This window comes from Piliocolobus tephrosceles, chromosome 20 (assembly GCF_002776525.5).
Source record: "Piliocolobus tephrosceles isolate RC106 chromosome 20, ASM277652v3, whole genome shotgun sequence".
Taxonomy (NCBI): Eukaryota; Metazoa; Chordata; class Mammalia; order Primates; family Cercopithecidae; genus Piliocolobus; species Piliocolobus tephrosceles.
The window spans coordinates 19,918,536-19,941,657 of record NC_045453.1 but is presented as its reverse complement, the minus strand read 5'-3'; the positions used below and the strand labels follow the sequence as shown (position 1 = coordinate 19,941,657).

The following is a 23,122-nucleotide window of genomic DNA, read 5'->3' as shown; positions in this document are numbered from 1 at the left end:
ATTTCTTCTCCTGCTTGGACTATTGCAGTAACCTCTTGGCTGGTCTCCCTGCCTCCACATTTCTTTTCTTCTCTCTTTTTTTTTTTTTAAGATAGAGTTTCGCTCTGTCACCCAGGCTGGAGTGCAGTGGCATGATCTTGGCTCACTGCAACCTCTGCCTCCTGAGTAGCTGGGATTACAGGTGCCTGCCACCACGCCTGGCTAACATTTTTGTATTTTTAGTATAGACGGGGTTTCATCATGTTGGCCAGGCTGGTCTCAGATTCCTGACCTCAAGTGATCCGCCCTCCTTGGCCTCCCAAAATGCTGGGATTACAGGTGTGAGCCACCATGCCCAGCCGACATTTCCCCTCTGACTGCCCATTCTCCATGCAGCAGCCAGAGAGGTCTTTTTAACACATAACCCAGACCATGTGGCTTTTCCTGCTGAACACCAGCTTGCCCCAGGCATGTCCACGGCACTTAGAACGAGCTTTGATTGCTGTGATATCTCCTGCCCCAGGCTCATCTACCCTGGCCGCCCCCATAGCTTTACTCCTGCACTGCGGCCCCCAAGCCTTCTCTCTGATCCCAGGGGGCTTCATGCTTGCTCTCACTCAGGACCTTTGCACTTGCTGTCCCCGCCCCCCTGCCCCCGATCTCCATCTGGCCAGCTGCTTGTCATCTTTTACTTCAAGTGTTACTGCCTTAAGAGGCCTTCCCTGGACCGGCCCCCTCAAGAATGCTGCCCCCCCCACCGCATCCTCCTCCATCCCATGTCACTTGCTCTCACATCTGATTATTTTATTTTCTTCATATACTTTTTATTATCATAAATGGTCTTGTTTATGGATTTGCTTGGTTGTTTACTGCCTGGCCCTGAGGATTCAGGGTCAATCAGACAGAATGGTCCCTGTTCTCACAGAAGTGGGGGCAATAAGTAAGAATGAAATCACTGGACTTTTCAACTACAAGGGCCGATCATTTCCACTTTCGGTTAAAGCGAGTTGGGTTTTGATCTTTGCAATCGGCTGAGTCTTTGCTGCATTAGGCTCCATAAATACTCAATGAATTCAATGGCCATAGTTTTTTTTTTTTTTCTCTCTGTCTCTCTTTTGTGTTCTTCGAGCCATAGACGTCATCATGAAGCGAGTCTGCACTTTGCTTCTGAATAAAGAGACAGTCCCAGGCCTTGAAGCCAATGGTATTTATTCTCCATTGCCCCAAAGCTCTCTTTCTTCCTCAAGTTTCTACCTAGTTCTGCTCTTTAAAACAGATGTTAGGCAGAGAATACCAATTCCATTTTATAGATGTGAAGACTGAGGCCCAAGAGGCTTACATAGATTGGACAAAACACAACTTTGATTATTTCAGCAAGGATTCCTCTCTCTGGAACTCTAGCCTGCAGACTAGAAAGAAAAATCTGTATGCTTTCCTAATGATAAATATTAGTGGTGCCTTGGGCTAGCCAGGATGGATTTGAAATCCATAACCTATATATTTCTACTTCACAGTTTAGTCCCCAGGGATATTCCAGATTCCAGGAAAAAATATTCCCACTAAGAGAAATAGAATTGTTCTTCTGTATACAGTTTTATTTTAGGTTGCCTTTATTTTTCAATCTGTTGAACCAATAAGGTGAACATAATTTACAAAGCCAGAAGATTCCCATACTGATCCTTTTATCAACCAAAACCCCTCCTTCACATTGGAGAAAGTTGCTTGCTCTTTCATTAGAGGGAAGTAACTCATTGTATCCCCCTCTTTACTCTGGCTACCAGGAAGTGATACATTCTCAACTTGATTGCAATAGTTAGCCTGAGCCTGGATTTTTTTTTTTGTACAACGTCTTACCCTTATTCATGACATAGCTTTGCTTCCCTTTGCCTTTGTGTTACTAGTTCTATTTTAAATATGTTTCCCATTCGAAATCCTTTCTGACATAGGCTGGGTATAAACAAATAAATTCAATGTATTTTTGAAGCTACTCTCCCGCTTTTTTCCCTACCTCCCTTGGATCTTGCTTACGGGCTCAGGAGCAGATACTTTAAATAAGCATATTCCCTCTGCTTACTCTCATTCTTTCTCTTTGTAAAACATGCATTCAGGGGAATGTAAGTTGTTTTTAAAAGCTTCCATCCTGGGCCACTGCTAATTATTACTGACCCGGGAGGATCTGTACTAATTTGCCTTAATAAACTTATTAAATAGCAAATTTCAGGAGGAAGAAACTATATAGCCTTTATTGGATTAGTAAAACTGCCAGTGGACATCATCGCTGGAACAGAGAAGAGCCCGTTAACTGCACAGGAAAGCTAGGGAGATAATTGAGCTAAGTGTGTTTCCAATAAACCATCACCGGCCACAGATTTGGGCCTTTTTGGGGGTTGTTAGCAAAAGTTTCAAGCTTCTAAAAGAAAAAGAAAAAAAAAAAAAAAAAAAAAAAAAAAAAAAAAAAAAAAAAAAAAGAAAGGAAAGGCAGCATCCTTCTTCCCATAAACTAGATGCAGGTGATTAAACATGGCAAATATTAAATGAAATCAGCAACCACAAACCTCCAGGTCATTGAAGAACAGATGTGTATCTGCAAGGTTGAAGATCATCTCTTCCATCATGAGGCCGATGCGCACGGACGTCGTGGTGTCCTGTGAGGTAGAGAAGGGGAAAATCACATGCGAGGGGAGCCTGAGGAATCTCAGCCACTCTTTTGGTCCCATCCCACTGCTGAAAAGCAGTTTTGGTTTTACCTCATCTGCTTGGCTCATGCGTGGCCTAAAATGTGTCTCTGTGTGAGGCCGGTGTGATAATCATGTCATACAGCTTCCAGGATCTCACTTCTAGTTTTTCGCCATTTCTTTTTACCCTCTCCAGTATTTAAATCTCCTGGAAAATGACCCTGGGATTGCAACAGTGTTCAGCATTGCAAGGACACTTATCACAGATATGACATGGCTGTAATAAAAAAGGGCCTCCTGGAAAATGCATGCTTTCAGGGGTTCCCTCCAACACATTTTTGTTATCAGGGAGGTCTGGAAGATTTCAGTATAAACTACTGGGAGAGTTGAGATGTTGAGTCTCTCTTTCCAACAGTCTCTCTATGCACACTGCCTTACTCCTCTTGATATTTAAAAAAATCCCTGTTATCCAACAATAGAGGGTTAATGATAAAAACACACAAACACAAAGGCACTATGGTACATTCATAGGCGGGAAAACTAGGCAGCCATTATACAAATGAAGTCATTCCGGAGTTACTGATATGAAACTGTCATCAAGAGATACAGTACTAAGTAACAAAAGCAAGCTGCAACACAATATAACACATGAACTTGCACAACTGTGCAATGAAAGTGCCTCCTTTCTGTATACACAGTGTGATAGACTGCACTGCTGTTCACCCATACTGGGGGTCCCTCCCTGAGGTGCTTCTCCCTGCAAAAGGATGATATGTAGCAGGGGTTGGCAAACTGCAGCCCCCTCGCCAAACCTGGCTTGCTGCTTGTTTTTGTATGACTAATGAGTTAAGAATGGTTTTTACATTAAAAAAAAAAAAAATCACTGTATTGTCTAAAGTTCCTCTTGTACTACAAAGTCAGAGGTGAGCAGACTGTGTGTCCTACAAAGCCTAAAACATTTACTATCCAGAACCTGACACATATCCACCCTGTTCAATTCAGGTTATGATTGATTAATATTGGGAGGACAGGAAGAGAACGTTTACCTATGTGTGATGGGGTCAAGGGTGAGAAAAGAGAGCTCAATTCTTGTATTTTGGGAAGCAAGAGATCATACCTAAAACTGAAAAGACATACTTCTTTTATGGGCTACCAGAAGGAGCATATATGCATATTACTTAGAAACTGGACCATGCAACTTGCTTTGGCCAGTGATATGTGGGCAAAAGTTATATTTCACTTTTGGTCAGAAGTTTTTAGAAGTTTTAGGAGCCAGTACACACTTCCCCATGCACTCTCTTTTCTCACTTCACAAGGCTGTAAATATTCTGGATATTTATTCTGTTAGCCTGGAAGGCAGCTATGTTCACCAACGCCCACACATACTCTGTTGGCCTGGGTTCCAGAATAAAGATGATGTGGATCAGAGATACAGCTGACCACAATGGACATGTATCATAAATGAGAAGTAGATGAGATTTTGGGGATGTTTGTTACTGCAGCATACCCTTGCTTATCCTCACTGATACACATGGAAAATATGCAGCACAATGATGGTTTCCACCCCTGGATGCATATTGTAATGCTCTGAGAAGCCTTTAAAAATCCTGATGCCTAGGCTGCTCTCCAGACCAATAAAATCAGAATTGCTGAGAGCAGGGTCTAGGCACCAAGAAGTTTAAAGCTCCCCAGGTGATTTCAATATGCAGTCAAGGTTAAGAACCACTAGTCTAGAAGGATATAAAACACATTGTTAATAATATTCCTGGCTAATATCTATGAAGTGCTTTCTCTGTGCCACTTTATAAGTATTAACTCATTTAATCCCCACAAAACTCTGTAAGGTGAACACTATTATTTTTCCATTGCTATGGTTTGGATGTGGTTTGTCCCTGCCACAACTCGTGTTGAAATTTGATCTCCAGTGTGGCAGTGTCGGGAGGTAAGGCCTAGTAGGAGGTGTTTGGGTCATGAATAGATTAATGCCTTCCCATGAGAGTCAGTGAATTCTCACTTTCTCAGGAATGGATTAGTTTCCAAGAGTGCGAGTTGTTAAAAGAGTTGACTTCCTCTCTCCCTATGTGATCTCTGCACATGTTGACTCCCCTGCCACTTTCTACCATGAGTGGAAGGAGCTTGAGGCCCTCACCAGGTACAGCTGCCCAATCTTGAACTTGCCAACCCCCAGAATCGTAAGTCAAATAAACCCTTTTTCTTTATAAATTATGCAACCTCAGGTATTCTATTATAGCAACACTAAATGGATGAAAACACCCATTTTATAGATGAGAAAATGGAGGTACACAAAGGTTAGGCAACTTGTTCAAGGCCATACAAGCTAACAAATGCTGAGATTGGAACGTGGGCAATCTGGTTCTGAAACAACACTGTTTCTGAGGACTCAAAGGGGCTGAGTTGGGAGAGGAGAGACAGGGGCCTTGTCCCCTCACTCCATACAGTCCTTTTTCTGTTTAAATTTTTCACTGGAGGCTGTATTATTTCTATTATAAAAATAAATAATTAAGGACATAAACCCTTCTTGACCCTTAAAAAAAAGAAAGAAAAAAATGCAGCTGGTGATCTCAGCTTCACACACACAACTGTGAAGAATCAGGCCCAGGAACACAGCCATTAGGCAAAACACTTCATCAAGGCCCCGAGAGCCAAAGCTTAGCACTCTTGGTCCTGGCTGGAACTCGACGGGGCAGGGTACTCAGTGAAAAATGAAGAGAAAATGAGGAAAACAAACTTTTCAGGGCCTAGGAGGGAATCAGTGTGTGACCTGGGAAAAGGTTTTGCATTACTCATATCCAAAGCATTTCACCTCTGCACAATCACACACTCCTCTTTGACAGAGCAATTCGTGCACCTAATCACTGATTACCAACCCTCCATGTACTGGACAAGAAGCAAGAAGGAGCTGCCACCCAGACTTGTTTGCTGAAAGGATTTATTCTGAAAGATGTCACCTCCCAGGCCAGCACACAGAGAAGGAAAAGTAATTATTGTATACCAAATGACTTTTCTGTGAAAAGTATTTATATAGTTGTAAGAAGGCAAATACCGCATATCAATAAAGCTCAAGTTATGATTGATTGATACTGGGAAGACATGAAGAGAAAGTTTGCATGTGTGTGATGGGGTCAAGGGTGAGAAAAGAGAGCTCAATTAGTATATTTTGGGAAGCCAGAGATCATGCCTACAATGGGGGAAAAAAAAGAATCAAGAAGTAGCACCTAAGGATGTTACTTAGAAATTTGGGGGTGAGGCTGGGTACAGTGGCTCACGCCTGTAATCCAGCACTTTGGGAGGCTGAGGTGGGTAGATCACTTGAGGTCAGGAGTTCGAGACCAGTCTGACCAACATGGAGAAACCCTGTCTCCACTAAAAGTACAAAAATCTGCCAGATGTGGTGGCGCATGCCTGTAATCCCAGCTCTTTGGGAGGCTGAGGCAGGAGAATCGCTTGAACCCAGAAGGTGGAGGTTGCAGTGAGCCGAGATTGCGCCATTGCACTCCAGCCTGGATAACAAGAGCGAAACTCCGTATCAAAAAATAAATAATAATAATTTGGAGGTTACATTTTTAAAGGCAGCAGCAAGAGTTGAAAGTTGTTGCCCCGGGCAGGAAAAAAGGGTGGTGGGCATTCACTGAGGACTGCTGTTTTCCACATATATTCCTTTGTAGAACTATGAATATTAAACTATAGGCATATATTTCTTGGATTAGGCAACATACTCAGTAAATTCACTTTTCATTATCTATCCTACAGAAAATCTCATACACATGAGCAACGGCACATATCAAAGATGTTCATTACAGAATTGTTAGTAAACAGCAAAAGACTGGGAATAATTTAGCTATCACTTCAAAGGAGACTTGAAAAATGAAATGTGGTCTATTCATACAAAGGGAAATGAAATTTCAATGGAAGGAAGGAAATGAACCAGATCTCCATGTATTAACAGGAACACATCAAAAAATATATTGGAGTGAAAAAAGTTTTCTGATTGCAGTATGTACTATGTACTGTATGTTATCACCATTTATTAGAGACACATAAAATATTACTATATTTTCCATGTGCGCTTATATATTTATACATATCTGAAAGGCTATACACAAAAAGAAAGGCAGTTACTTCTAGAAGGCAGAGAGGAGGCAACAGGAATTAAAAGTGATGGTCAAAGTGAACTTTAATGTTCTCTAGAATATTCTAGATTTTTGATTTTTTTTTTTTGAGACAGGGTCTCACTTTGTCATCCAAGGTAAAGTGGCACAATCTTGGCTCACTGCAGCCTTGACCTCTCAGGTTCAAGCAATCCCCCTGCCTCAGCCCCCAAGTAATTGGGACTATAGGTGTGCACCACCATGCCTGGCTAATTTTTTGTATGTTTTTGTAGAGACAGGGGTTTCACCATGTTGCCCAGGCTTGTCTCGAACTCCTGAGCTCAAGCGATCCACCCACCTCGGCCTTCCAAAGTGCTACGATTATAGGCATGAGCCACCATTCCCAGCCTTCTAGAATTTTTTAAAAGAGAAGGGATTCAAATATTTATCATATAAGTAAACATCTTTCTAAAAATTGAAGACACCCAAATGTTTATATGACGAGCCTTCAGAATACCCATCTACTCTTGGAGCATTCTCATTATTTCAGATTTTCCTGAGATTGTTTTAAGCTATGTAGGTGGTACCTCTTTTCAAAAAACACGATAAAAACTAGTTGCACAGAGGCAAAAAAGTCTAGAATAGCCTCAGAAAAGCATGGCTAACTCAGGAGTCAAGTAACACAGTGTTGTCCTAGGTCAGAACGCTTTATCCAAGTAGGAAATGTTTTTCCAGGGTTGCAGAGACCAAGAAACTAAAAGAAAAAATATTTGGTATAGACTAAGTATTAATTTATGTGAAATACATCTGGAGTGAGGACAAGACAGAAGCCATCAGTTTCATCCTGGATTGTCTTGCCGAATGCAGCCCTACTATACACCATCAGTATTCCATTCTGGGGTCTTGACTTTAGTCATAGAGGACAGATTGGAGGGAACCCTCCATCTGACCCAGAACTTCTGCCAGTCAAATAAAGCCTAAAATATGACAGCTTTCACACCATGCTCTTTCGGGCCACTGACCCCTTCAAGTCCAGCCTGATGCCGCTACCACCTAACACTGGAGTGAGGATTAAATCAGATAGCATGTGTGGAAGCACCTCGCCCAGGGCCTGGGCTGCAGCAGGCACTCCACAAGTATCGGTTGTTGTCAAAATCCCCCAGTCCCCTTCCTTGAGCCTTTAAGCAAAGAATCGGTTTCTGCAAAACCAGCAGGAACACCCCAAATCAGTTGGTACAAAAGCTTTTAATATGCCACTCACATGAAACCCATTTTCTGAAGCATTACATATTCTTTGGATTAAAAAACAAAACAAAACAGTGGTTAATTTCCTAAACAAGCAACAGCATAAGTGGATTACTTTAAAAAAAAATCAATTTAAACCAGAATGAACGGAGAAGTTTTTCCAAAACAGGCTTCAGTGTGTAACTCATCCTGGGAAGCACCACGCTGGGGCTAAGGGGTGGGGGTGGATGGAATGTCATCTTTGTTTGACTAGAGAATTTGTGGGTGGTTCTCTTGCAGTGAAGGTACACATCAGACAAAGACGCTGTAGATTTTCTTAGTGTGCCCTAATGCTCTACAGATTTCTCCGGATTCAGTTTTTATGAGGGTGTGGTGGGCTCTGCACACTTGTTTGGGAGGCTGGTGAGGAGGCTTCAAGTTGGAACTGCCCTTTAGGAGAGAGGCTACGGACCTGGATGGCAGCTCAGTAACATAATTATTATGCACTATTGATGAAGTTCTTTTTTTTTTTTTTTTTTTGAGACAGGGTCTCCCCTGGTCTCCCCTGTCACCCAGGCTGGAGTGCAGTGGTGTGATCATAGCTCACTGCAGCCTTGAACTCCTGGACTCAAACAGTCCTCCTGCCTCAGCTTCCCAAGTAGCTAGGACTAGAGATGTGTGCTAGCACACCTGGCTTCTATTTTATTTTGTGTAGAGACTGGGTCTTGCTATGTGGCCCAGGGTAATCTCAAACTCCTTGGTTCAAGTGATCCTCTTGCCTCAGCCTCCCAAAGCGCTGGAATTACAGGCAAAGTTCTCCTAATTAGAGGAGGATGGTGGGGCCTTTCACCATGTGGTCCAAAGATCTGCCTTGTGGGTCACTATCTTGGGATATAAGGTTGTATTTCTTGGATGAAAGGGAGAGGATAAGAATATAAAAAAGTCTTTCTTAAAATTAATCTGATGTAAAGCAAACATGAATGAGGAAAATGGCATGCTAGTTCTCGGAAGTTTCAAAATGTGAATGCTGAAGTTATTCATAGTTAATTAAGACTAAACAGTTGTTTTCTATCAAGTGTCTTCACCATCCTCAAATTTATCAGCTCTCCAATTCATGCCATATCGGAAGTCTACTTCCAAGTCTGCATAGATTAGGAGGCGACTGTTCTCATTTCAAAATAACAAATACAAATTTTTACCAAAAAATTGTTTTAATGAATCAGAACTCTATCCATTAAATATTTTCTTCCTGGATTTTCCGTTTTCTCTTTCTTTCTTTTCTTTCCTTCCTTCCTTCCTTTCTCCCTTTCTCTCTTTTTTTTTACAGGGTTGACCTATGTCACCCAGGCTGGAGTGCAGTGGCGTGACCACAGCTCACTGCAGCCTCGACCTTCTTGATCCTCACACCTCAGCCTCCTGAGTAGCTAGGATTATAGGCTTGCACTGCCACACCTAGCTAATTAATTAATCATTTTTTTTTTTTTTTTTTTTTTTTTTGTAGAGACAGGGTCTCCTTATGTTGCCCAGGTTGGTATTGAACTCCTGGCCTCAAGCGATCCTCCTGCCTCAGCCTCCCAAAGTGCTGAGATTACAGATGTGGCAAGTTTTCTATTTTAAGCATGCAGCACTTTTGTAATAGACGACTCTAAAATGTGTTCAATTCAAAGACGTGAGATTTACACACTAATTAGCTGCACAACCCTTTGAACAAAAGGAAGGCATGCCGATTTCATCCTGAAACTGGTTTATGTGACTGTGGGATTTTGAGTTCCTTCATAATTCAAATATGAGTTCCTCCATAACTTAACTCCTGGCTGAATAATAAGAATAATGTTGATAATGATAACGGCCAATCTCTAGTGAGTGCTTTGTTGGACAGGTGAAGAAGGTGGGTTCTAAGCCAGATTACCTGTGATTAAGGCCAGTTCCACTTCTTACAAGTTACTTAACTTCAGTGTGTCTCAGTTTCTCATCTGTAAAATGGGCTTACGTACCTGATAGGATTGTTGTAAAGATTAAATACGTTTTTATAAAAGTGCAGGTTATAATCCCTTTAGTGAAAGTTTAATGACCAGCACTAAAAAAAAAGACTGGAAGTAATGTAATAGAATCCAGGAGTCAGCAAACTACGGCCTGTTGTTTGTTTTTGTAAATAAAGTTTTGTTGGGACCCAGCAGCGCCCATTTGTTCACTTAATGTTCATTTATGGCTGTTTTCATGGTACAGTGGCATAGTTGAGTAGCCACCACAGAACCTAGCTGAAACCCTAAAATACTTATTATCCCTTTACAGGAAAAGTTTGTTAATCCCTAGAATAGACAACAAAATATCAGAATCTATCATACACAGCAATGGTGAACACCTATTTCAGTTGGGGTACGTGTGTGTGTGTTTGTGGTGTGTGTGTGTATGTGATGGGTCATAGTGTAAAATGTATTTCTTACTGTGACCATGTAAAAAAAGTTAAAAACAGTAAGTTAATGACTGTTTAAGAGCTTAGAACCATGCCTGGAACATAGCAAGGGCTGAATAAATGTTAGTTTAATAATAGCTACTGTTTATATTGCTATTACTGTTACTATTACTACTGTGTAGCTTGTTCAATGTCACTTAGCTTGTAAGAGGCAGTGTTGGCACTGAACTCAGGTCTAATCTGACTCCAGACTTCACAATCCTCTGGTTATGCCATCATGGCCATCATGGCTCTTTTGCTCCGAGGAAATGTCTGCCTTCCACGGATCAGCTGCATGACTGGGCAGAAGGGATGTGCTGTCCCCTCTGTGGAATCTCCAAGTGCATCAGACATCTATGTTATCTGGTGGTCTTTACTTGGGATGAGCCATTTAGTTGATTTCATTTGGGGTCTGCTATAAAGATTTAGAAGCTGGCTGTGCAGGAAAGGGTTAACTCAGCAGGCCTTGGTTGCTCAAACCCTGCACATTCCTTAAGAAATGTCTGCCTTCAGGGCTGGTCTTTGGCCAGTTCCTGCTGCATGAGCTCCAAGCCCTTGGGCCACGCCAAGCACTTCCAGTTGATCAGATAGTTTAGGCTAAGAATGTGGTTTATGGTGAATACCTGTGTTTGCTCTGGGGGGCTGGTGTCTGAGTGGCTGAGGTCAGTTACTCAGGTGCTGCATGCCCACGTCACTGACTCCCAATAAGACCCTGGACATCAAGGCTTAAGTGGGCTTCCCCAGTTGGCAACACTTGGCATGTGTTGGCACACATTGTTGCTGGGAGAATTAGGTGGAGTGTCCGTGCTCCCCTGGGAGAGGTCCCCTGGAAGACTGTGCCTGGTCTCTCCTGGATTTCACCCCGTGTGCCTTTTCCCTATGCTGATTTTAACCTATGTCCTTTTACTGTAATAAACTGTAACTGGGAGTCTAACAGCTTCTCTGAGCCTTGTGAGTTCTAGTCAGTCATCGAGGCCGAAGGTGGTCCTGGGGATTCGCAACACAATGTCTTTATTAGACACCTTTAAAAAACAGCCGGTTAGCAAAGGAGAAGGCATGATATGTGGAGATACCCAATCTCTCTGAGAATAGGCGTTCATATCTATAAATTAGCAGTTAATAATTTTTAGTAAAAATGACACCCATTATGGGTCTTTCAGGGTGATCTCATAACCTATCCCTGGCCAGAATCATAGTGATTGATTCAAGGATGATTATGAGCCAATGGACATTGGCCTGAGGACTCTCACTATGACTCCTGGGAGAGGCACCTTTTTTCCCCTGGGGTGGCAGAGCTGGTAGAACTAGGCTCAAGGATGCCGGCAGCCATCTCTGTCACCCTACAGGCAGAGCCTTCTTGACAATGCACACAGATCCATATGAAAATACTTAGGGACCTGGATCCCACCCTGCCTTAGGTCTACTTTAGGACATCTTGGTGACATGAACAAAGAAATTTTCCTTTTTGGCCTAAGCTGATGTGCATTGAATTTTTGTTGCTTATAATCAAAAGATTCTTAACTCAGCATGCAATCTGCCAATTCCAAGCAAAAATGGGTGTTTCTAGTGTAGACAAGGCCCGCTGAACGAGCCCAAGTGTTTCTTTACATCTTAGCAATGGTCGAGCTTTGCCAGGAAGCACTTTGGAAAGACCGTCTTCTCTTCTGATGGCACCTCTTGCGACGCCCACCCCAAGGTGATTTAAGCCAAGTCCATGGAAGCGCCTGGGTTATTATCTGGTCTGAAAAGAGTAACCTCTCCCTTATACAAGCATTGCCTAATGGGGCAAAGGACTCACCCAAACGGCCACCACAAATTGCCTCCATCATTCACAAGGTATCCATGAATGTGGCCATGGACAAGAATCTCCCTGAAGCAAAGTGGTTGAGAGCATCACCCATGGAGCTGGCAGGACCCAGGTTCAAATTCTGGGGCTGCCATTCCCCAGGTACATCACCTTGAAAGAGATGTTCACCCTCCCTGAGCCTCAGTTTCTTCAGCTGAACATAAGCAGTGAGTCCTTTCCAGGGCTCCTGAGGATTTGCGTGTGATGTGTCTTGCAAAACACTTGGTGCCTAGGTATTACTAACAAAAAGCAGCAGCATTCAGAATCTTCCAACAGAAGACTTCTCCCACTGAGAAATTCCCATGCAATAGTTTAACCTGCTATTTTCCAAACTAGGGCCATTCTTGGAACACCTTTGCAAGTTCTGCCAAGATACAGAGTAGCTGTGTAATTATTAACTTAATATTTTCCTTTAATTTGGCTACTCCCTCCTTTTAAAAAACCTCACTGGGGGCGTGGTGGCCCACGCTCATAATCCTAGTGCTTCGGGAGGCTGAGGCAGGAGGATCACTTGAGCCCAGGAACTGAAGCCCAGCCGGGACAACATAGTAAGACTTCATCTCTACAAAACATTAAAAAATTAGCTGGGTGTGGTGGTGTGTGCCTGTAGTCCTAGCAGGAGGATTGCTGGAGCCTGTGAGATTGAGGTGACAGTGAACTATGATTACACTACTGCACTCCAGCCTGGGCAACAGAGTGAGACCCTGTCTCAAAGACAAAAACAGAAACAAAACCTAAGTGCATTTTAGTTTACAAAGAAACTTGTTATCATGATCATAAATAGAAAACCTGGTGTAGTCACCATAAATGGAAAGTCACCATGAATATAAACACATGTAATATAGTTTCCTGTGGCTGCCATAACACATTAGCACAAACTTAGTGGCTTTAAACAATGTACATTTATTCTCTAATAGTTCTAGAGATGGGAGGTGTCTGCAGGGCTGCGTTCCTTTGAGGGTTTCAGAAGAGAAGCCTGCTGCCTTGCTTGTTTTAGCTGCTAGAGGCCACCTGCATTCCTGGGCTTGTGGCCCCTTCCTCACGTCACTTCAGCATCTTGCTTCTGGCCTCACATCTCCTTCCGCCAACTTTGACCACCCTCCCTTTTATAAAAACCCTTGTGGATTATATTGGGGACACATAATCACAGCTGCAAAGTCCCTTCAGCCATAGAAGGTTAACAGCCACAGGTTCTGGGGACTAGGATGTGGACATCTTTGGGGTGGCATTTGACCACCACAGCATGCAATTATAAAACTACCAAATGCAGTTATTTTGAGTATACCATCTCATGAATCGGTTTTAGGGCAGTGGTTCTCAGCAGGTGTGGCACCTCTGCCTAGACAGTGGTTTGGAAATTTGTGGGGAAACATTTTGTTTGTTGTAATAGTTGGGAGGGATAGTGGTATTTGGGGGTGCCAAGGATATTAATGTCTTATAATGCATTGTAGGAAGTTGTACATAAAGAAAAATTGTCCCACAACCCATGTGACTTTTATATCTCCTGACGAACACTCATGTTGTGAAAAATTTGTTTCTAATTATCAGAGTCTAGAATCTAACTCCTTTATAGAAATAAACAGAGAATTTTTGAATTTTTTTTTTTTTTTTCTTGAGATGGAATTTCACTCTTGTAGCCCAGGTTGGAGTGCAATGGCATGATCCTGGCTCACTGCAACCTCTGCCTCCCGGGCTCAAGTGATTCTCCTGCCTCAGCCCCCCGAGTAGCTGGGATTACAGGCATCTGCCACCACATCTGGCTAATTCTTGCATTTTTAGTAGAGATGGGGTTTCACCATGTTGGCCAGGCTGGTCTTGAACTCCCGACTTCAGGTGATCTGCCTACCTTGGCCTCCCAAAGTGTTGGGATTACAGGCGTGAGCCACCACGCCCGGGCTTTGCATGGTTTTGATAAATACTGAATATACTTGTTTGTATCCCATGGTCCATCCCATGTCTGTTCTTCCATTTTCCTTTACTTCTAGTAGAGAATGGCCCCAGATCTTCCCAGTTCTCTGAAATGCAACCTTTTAAATGAGAAGTGGGTGGACATATACGTACTGAAATACATATTTTTAGAAAATAAACCTTCTTTTATTTCTTTCCTTTCAATTACAGTTAGGATACTATGTTCATTTTTTTAAAGTAGTGAGTGGTAAGTGATATTATTTGGGGTTTCCATTTTGGGATCATAAAAGGGGCATTTTAAGAGATTTATTTTAAGGCTGAAATCTGCTATAGGAAAACTGGCAGCTAAGGCAGTGACTCGGACCCCTATGCTAGCCATCTTCATTTGATCTGATCCATGGTGGGGGTTGGAGGGGGACACGCATGTGACTGGGGTTGGGGGGGAGCACAACTGCTCCCCTGACCTGAGGGCTCTAGCACTTCACCTGGTCCTTATACCTCAATTGCCTGATTTCTTCCAGGTTTTTCAAGGAGCAAGCGATTTAGAGATAGTTCCCCAAAATAATAATTCTTACCAGAGCTTCGCTGGTTGGATGGCCTACTATGCACCCGCTCCTGCGCTCAGCACTTTATTTGCATGTTGTCATTTATTTTATTTCCAAGGCACCTTTAGTCCATCACCGAGAGAGGTGGGTGGTGAAGGAGGAAGACAAGGAGCCCATCTGTGTGCTGGGCCACTCACTACAAAGGCAACTAGCCTCCCTTGTCCCCCATGTCTGTTGTCCACACAGCAGCCAGAGTGCTCTTTTTAAAATATCAGAGCTGTGCTTTTCATTTAAAACCCACCGGCTTCCCCTGGCCCTCTGAGTAAAGCCACTGTCTTTCAGAGGCCTCATGTGCTCTAGTAACCACCTGCTCTTCCACTCTGCCTTGAACCTGCCAAACTTGCTCCTGCCTCAGGGCCTTTGCACATGCTGTTCCTCAGCCTGAAATCCCCTCTTCCCAGGCTCTTTCACAGCTGGATCCTTTGTAACTTTCAATGCCAGAAAGGTCTTCTCTGACCATTCCCTATGAAATAAACTAAGATGCTCCTCCCCACTCACTCCACATCCCATTACTCTTGGAGTTTTAAACACCATTTATCATTGACCAAAATGCTCTTATTTATTTATTTATAATTTTTTGTGCTTCTCCTCCAAGTAGGAGGCAAACTCCATGGGAGTTATTACTGTGCCCCTCATACCTAGATCACGGCTTGAATGGTAGATGCTTCATTAACTTCTTTCTTTCTTTGAGACAAGAGTCTTGCTATGTTACCCAGGCTGGAGTGCAGTGGCATGATCTTGGCTCATTGCAACCTCTGCCTCCTGGGTTCAAGTGATTCTCCTGCCTCAGCTTCCTGAGTAGCTGGTGAGAGGCCACAATGTGCTAGCAGCCCTCACTCTCAGCGCCTCCTCAGCCTCAGTGTCCACTCTGGTGGCGCTTGAGGAGCCCTTCAGCCCGCCACAGCACCATGGGAGCCCCTCTCTGGGCTGGCTGAGGCCGGAGCCTCCTCCCTCTGCTTGCGGGGAGCTGTGGAGGGAGAGATGCGGGTGGGAACCAGAGCTGTGCACTGCGCCGGCGGGCACTCAAATTCTCGCTGGGCCTTAGCTGCCTCCTGGCGGGGCAGGGCTCAGAACCTGCAGCCCGCCATGTCTGAGCTCCTCCACCTGCGGTGGGCTCCCACGCAGCCTGAGCCTCCCTGAGGGGCGCCGCCGTCCCCTGCTTCGTGGCTCCCGGTCCCATGACATTCCAAGTGCAGGTGTGGCTCGGGACTGGTGGGCAGCTCCACCTGCAGCCCTGGTGCAGGATCCACTGGGTGAAGCCAGCTGGGCTCTTGAATTGGATGGGAACTTGGAGAACTTTTATATTTAGCCAGAGGATCCTATGTGCACCAACCAGCACTCTGTATCTAGCTAACCTAGTGGAGACTTAGAGGACTAGCACTCTGTGACTCTGTGTCTAGCTCAAGGATTGTAAATGCACCAATCAGCACTCTGTGTCTAGCTCAGGTTTGTAAATACACTAATTGGTACTCTGTATCTAGCTAACTCTGTATCTAGCTAACTAGCACTCTGTGACTCCCTGTCCAGCTCAAGAATTGTAAACGCACCAATCAGCACTGTCAAAATGGACCAATCGGCTCTCTGTAAAGTGGACCAATCAGCTCTCTGTAAAATGGACCAATCAGCAGGATGTGGGTGGGGCCAGATAAGGGAATAAAAGCAGGCTGCCTGAGCCAGCAGTGGCAACCCGCTGGGGTCCCCTTCCACAACTGTGGAAGCTTTGTTCTTTCGCTCTTTGCAATAAATCTTGCTGCTGCTCACTCTTTGGGTCCATGCTGCCTTTATGAGCTGTAACACTCACCACAAAGGTCTGCAGCTTCACTCCTGAAGCCAGCGAGACCATGAACCCACTGGAGAGGACGAACAACTCCAGACACGCTGCCTTTAAGAGCTGTAACACTCACCGGGAAGGTCTGCAGCTTCACTCTTGACAGCGAGACCATGAACCCACCAGAAGGAAGAAGCTCCAGACATATCTGAATGTCTGAAGGAACAAACTCCGGACACACCATCTTTAAGCACTGTAACACTCACTGAGAGGATGTGCGGCTTCATTCTTGAAGTCAGTGAGACCAAGAACCCAGCAATTCCGGACATGCTGGGACTACGGGCACACACCACCATGTATTTTTTATGAAGACAGGGTTTCACCATGTTGGCCAGGCTTGTCTCAAACTCCTGACCTCAAGTGATTCACCCACCTCAGCCACCCAAAATGCTGGGATTAAGGGCGTGAGCCACCGTGCCTGGCCGGCTTTTTTTTTTTAATGACTATATGAGTGTGTGTGAACTTTGTGTACATTATCCCATTTCCTCCTCAAAGTATCTTTTCCCTGTTTTACAGATAAATCAAAACTCAGAGTGATGAAGTGACCTGTCCAAGGTCATGATGCCAGTAAGTGGCAGAGCTGGGATTCAAATCTAGGACTGTCTAAAACTCAAGAAACCGAAATCTTAACCATTTCACTCATAAATATATCTTCATGGGAACTAACAACATAAAATGAAATGATTTATTAGAAAAAAAGCTTAGGGCAGATAACCATCAGTTATTATTATTATTTTTTTTTTGTAAATGCCTGATTTGTAACTGTTGATGTTTACTTTTAATGAAATAAACAATGTGTTTAATGACAATTACACTTCCAAAGTGAGGAGAAACGGCAGGCAGCTGCCACCTGAAAATCAGCCCCGATTCTTTTCTCAGGTCTCAGGCTGGCTTTCCTCTCTGGTAACTGCAACTGGTGGTCTTCGGAGGGGACAAAAGGAGAGCCCACGGGGTGGGAAACCTTCCCTTACTGCTGTGGAGTATGTGTGTCTTTAATTTCCTGGACTTGATAGGAAAAAGCAAAGCTAACTGGAAAATCTATTCCTTGTCAGCCGCCATTCCCTGCCCGCCAAAGGCCAGGAATGGCTCTGCAGGAACCAGACACCTTGGCCGCAATCGGGAATCAGCTCATTTTAGCTGCCGCCGAAGGGGTGAGAACCATCTCTCTCTGCTCTCAGCCTTTCCCCTCACTTACTTGTAGCCCATGTCTTTTTAGGATGTCACCCTAGGAGTCAAAAAGAGGTGTGTTGTGAAAAGATTAACTTCAGGGCCTCTTTAGATCCATTAATCTTATCAAATGCAACATATCCAAAGATAACTTTCAGAACACAGCGACACTCTCTGAATAATGTCTTGGTCTGTCAGCAGCGCCAGCTGTTTCGCTCTTGTCAAGGGTCTTGCAGATGGGATGCCGTGGTCAGTCCTTTCAGATAGAAACATGAAGCCTATGGCCCTTGCTACAAGATGCTTGAATTCTGACATCTTAAGCATTGGACTCAACCCAGTCCCAGGATTAAGCCCTCCAGGACTGTCTGCTTATCTTTCCAGCTTTCAGACATAGCTCTTAGTGCTTGGGGAGGAGAGTCTTGGGAGCCCCAAAGAGGCATCAGAGATCTCTGAACACACCCCTCAGCCCAAGGAGGCTCAGAGGATGAAATTAGTTAATCTCCTTTGTGCTCTTCACACACATTTTCTTTTCTTTTTTGTTATCTTGGCTCACTGTAACCTATGCTTCCCAGGTTCAAGTGATTCTCCTGCCTCAGCCTCCTGAGCAGCTGGGATTACAGGTGTGCGCCACCACAGCCGGCTAATTTCGGTATTTTTAGTAGAGATAGGATTTCACCGTGTTGGCCAGGCTGATCTCGAACGCCTGACCTCAGGTGATCCTCCTGCCTTGGCCTCCCAAAGTGCTGGGATTACAAGCACAAGCCACCGAGCTTGGCCACATAAGCATTTTCTTAAGGAAACTTGCATAACGAGTAGAGGTAGATGTTTGGGAATTTGGGAACTGCCTTCAAATATTCTGGTACTAACAATTTCATCCACAATTAACTGTTCAGTCGAGAACAGTTAGTGGCACTTTAGATGTTTTTCTGAAGACTTTCTGGTGGCCTGGTTAACAAATTCACTAAGTTAATTAATTTTTTTTTTAAATAAGAGATTCAGCCTAATTTTGAGGGGGTGGGGTGGGGACTGATGGGTGCATTAACATAGCTTTTGTGTGTTTACAAAATGTCTCTAGAGTGAGCGTTTGCGCATTCTATAAGAATGACAAATCTGAGTAATTCTATAAGAATGAAACATTTGAGGATTCTACACATCAGGGTTTTTCAGCTTTGGCACTGTTGGCATTTTGAATCAGATAATTTCATGTTGTAGTTCCATCCTGTGGGCTGCAGGATGTTGAGCAGCATCCGTGGCCTCTACCCACTAAATTCAGTGGCACCCCCCACCCAGTTGTGACAATCAAAAATGTCTCCAGATGTCACCAAATGTCCTCTGAGGGACAAGATCGCCCCTAGTTGAGAATCACTCCTCTAAATGATTTTTAAAATAATGAAAAACTTGGTCCTTAGTATTAGTAAATTAACTTTGGAATTACAGAGTGGGCAATGAAACTAGCTTTCTAACTTGGTTAATGAAACTAGCTTTCTAACTAAGAGATGAACTAAATGAAAAAACAAACCTAAGTCTCTCCCCGCCACCTGAGTGGCAGGTGCCACTTTCCCGTCTCAAGGGGCAGCTCTGCCCAGTAGTTAGGACTGACTCCTGCAGCCAGATAGCTGGTTGCAATCTGTGCTCTGCCCTTATTGCTAGAAGGTACATGACTTGGGACAGGCCACTTAACCACACGAAAACCCACTGCATCTACCTCCCTGAGTCAGGTTGGGGAGGCGATCGGCGGAAAGCACTTGGGATGCATGGGCAGCTTGCAGCAAACACTACTAGCAGGCTAGTCATCCTTGTTCACAGAATTGCTTCTCTGGGGCCTGGTTGGTCACACCTAGCATTTGCACTGGGCTGTCCCTTTCTCAGGTGCCACATGGAGGGAAGGTCACAGGAGGTGTTTGGCCTTGCACTTTGCAATCCCAGGCCCTTTCCTTTCTTAACACTCAGACTGCCTTTGGGCCGGGCTTGTGTCTCCATGGGGACCTTGTCTGGGCTTGCAGACTGTTGCTGCAAAGGGCAGACCTGCCCGCTCTGGAGATGTCTCAAAAATACAGGCAGCTTGCTGCCTGCCTTTGCCTCACTTTTCTTCTGTGTCAATTACCCAGACGTCCCGAACTTCAGGACAATGTGCTTCAGCACCTATCCTGGAATGGAGATCTCCTCCCCTCTCTCTTTTAAAGAAAAAATAACACACAAACACACAAAACCCATCAAAACCATCACACTATCCAAGCCAACTGGGTCTTTAAGAAATCACCGCCAAAGAGCTGTTTACAAGCTGAACAAATAATTACTCTGCCACGAGGAAGAAAAGTATTAATTAGAGCTGTTCATTAAACCAGCTCCCTATTCTGTGGGGTTTATCTCTTGGAAGTGTCAGCCAGAGGTTAGGGACGGATTAACACACAACACCGAGCTTTGCCAGTTAAATCTCCTCCTTGCGGTTAGCTTTTAATAATAAAGTTGTCATTGAAAGAAAGAATTTAATGGTTTTAATTGGGTTTAATTACTTGGAAACTTTTGGAAGGCAGATCAGCTTGTGTAAAAAAAGTTTTTTTAGAAGAAGACAAGAAAATGATGCTCAGAAAGAAAAAATAAGTTGAATCACATGTTTAAACAGTAAAGTTAAAAAAAAAAAACTTGGCTTCTTTGACAATTTTGTAGGAGAACACCAAAAATAGAAAAGATAATGGGTCCATTTGTACTAACAAGAACTTAACCAAAAGACTGTAGGATAAATTCCGTCATTGCTGAATCACAAGAGTCAAACTCACGACAAATGATGAAATCATGGTCAAATTTAAGAGAACAAAGAAAGATGTTGAAACCGGTTCCTCTTTTGGGGTTTTGTGCAACTACTCAGCCTCTCAGAATTTTTTTTTATCTTTGAAGAATGTTCTTTCAGCTGGACATATCTAGCAGCTTTTAAAGTATTTTTCTAGGATATAAATTTAAAGGCAAAAATAACAAAGAAATAGATACAATGAATTGTGGATATGGACTAGAGTGACCAATTCTCCTGATTTGCCTGGGATTGAGGGGTTTCCTGGGTCTTGGGACTTCCAGTGTTACAGGTGGGAAAGTCGCAGCCAAACCTGGATGAGAAGATGACCCTAACAGGAGTCACTGTCCAGGACCGAGGGGCATGTGGTGACATGGGAGATGGGTTTGTTAATACAAGGTCATGTCAAGGACTTAGAACAGGGCTTGACGCCCAGCAAGTGCCTACTGCTTCCATCAGCACTGATAACACCCCCATCAACACCATGTGCTTTCTGCCTATTATTAATAGTAGCCATACTTCAGCACACCTTCCTCAGAAAGAACATCTTACACAACCAGCAACATGCTTCTAAAGATGTAGCTCTTTAAAAGATACTATATGTATAGCACACCGTTGACATAAGTGATTCCATCTTAGAAAAAGACTCCATCTTACATTTCGAAAGTCCTCAAGTCAACAGAGTCCGGATGTCTGCCTAATCAATAGAGACAACACCCAATCAGATAAGGGTGTAACCCTTTACCACCAGTCCTCACCAGAGGACTCTAGGGTTATAAAATGAGCAGGACCTCACCACCTTCACGTCTTAACACATTCTGTCTTGTCTTGCTGTCACTTGTCATCAGCACCCAGAATCTGCAGCTGGAGGCTCTGCCCAAATCAAAGACTCTTGGAAGATACTGGCAACTGCGCGGATCAGGACTATCTCCTTGTACATGTCACTCTCCTTGGACTGGTTCATTAGCGACCCCCTCAACCGCCTCTTTTTTTTTTTTCTGAGATGGAATCTCGCTCTGTCACCCAGGCTGGGGTGTAGTGGTACGATCTTGGCTCATTGCAACCTCCGCCTCTTGGGTTCAAGTGATTCTCCTCCCAAGTAGCTGGGATTACAGGCGTGTGCCACCATGCCTAATTTTTGTATTTTTAGTAGAGACGGGGTTTCACCATGTTGGCCAGGCTGGTCTTGAACTCTTGACCTCAAGTGATCTGCCTGCCTCGGCCTCCCAAAGTGCTGGGATTACAGGCGTGAGCCACTGTGCCCAGCCCATTAGTCCCTTTTCATATCCCCCTTTCTCTTGATGCTGTTTGGCATGAAATTCTAACCTATAACATTTATATATCAATTAAGTATACTATTATGTATGGTTTGCAATACTGACTGACTTGTGGAGTGGTTTCAGCCTGTGTGCTCACGGCCCTGACTACCAAGTGAAAGGGTAATATTAAGGAGAACTGCCTCCTTGGGAACCCCAGACAGGTCATTTTCTTGTCTTCCTCTAGCTAGTGGCTTTCATAATTGAAACAGCATCAGTGGAAACCTGATCTTGTGGAAAGACATAAACGTGTGTGGACCTGGTTATATCTGACCTTGCCTCACTCATGACAATATTTTAATAATAATACATAGTTTCAAATAGCTAGAAGGAGGATGTTAAACATTCCCAACACAAAGAAATGATAAATGTTGGTGATGGTGGATATGTTAATTACCCTGATCTGATCATTACACTTTATATGCATCGAAACATCACCACATACCCCATGGATGTGTACAATTATTATTTGTCAATTAAAAGAATAAAAAAGACAGTGTCATTTGCTTGTCTACAAAAACTCTTTGCTGCACAGGAGGTACAGTTCCAAATACTTGACATGTATTAACTCATGTGATCCTCTCCCAGTGACCCTATAAGGTCAGTATTATTGTTATTACACCCATGCTACAGAGACGAAAACTGAGGCACAGGAGGGCAAAGTGACTTGTCTGAGGTCACATGGCTAGGAAGTAGAGCTGTCTTTGGATTTGAGCAGTCTGGCTCTTGAGACCCGGGTGGTGAACTTTTTCTATAAAGGTTTGGAAAGCATGCCTTTTAGGCTCTGTGGCCCATATGGTTTCCATCATAACTATTCAACTCTGCTGCGGTAGCACAAAAGCAGTTACAGACAAGATGTAAATGAATGGGTGTGACTGTGTTACAATAAAACTTTATTTAAAAAAACAAGCTGGGGGAGTGGGGAGGGAGCAGATTTGGCCCATAGGATGGATGTAGTTTGCTGACCTCTGCTCTTGACCACTTTACAATGCTGTCTCCTTGCTCTCAGCTACTGCAAGTCCCTTGCCTCAAAGAGCTTACATTCTAATGGTAGAGAAGGGCTATAAAAAACTAAGAAACATGCTTGTAATCCCAGAACTTTGGGAGGCCAAGGTGGGTGGATCACGAGGTCAGAAGATCGACACCATCCTGGCTAAGACAGTGAAACCCCGTCTCTACTAAAAAATACAAAAAAAAAAAAAAAAAAAAAAAAAAAATTAGCCAGGCG

At 43.7% G+C, this 23,122-nt stretch overlaps 1 protein-coding gene across 2 annotated transcripts in view; it reads right to left on the bottom strand.

Annotated features, from left to right (window-relative positions):
- The window catches only part of EYA2 (EYA transcriptional coactivator and phosphatase 2), a 298,967-nt gene that overhangs the window by 44,186 nt on the left and 231,659 nt on the right, over window positions 1–23,122 (bottom strand). For both annotated transcript variants that reach the window (XM_023192487.1, XM_023192486.2), the window contains exon 10: window positions 2,535–2,624. In XM_023192487.1, the coding sequence (XP_023048255.1) occupies window positions 2,535–2,624 (90 nt within the window). The remainder of the gene's footprint in view (window positions 1–2,534; window positions 2,625–23,122) is intronic.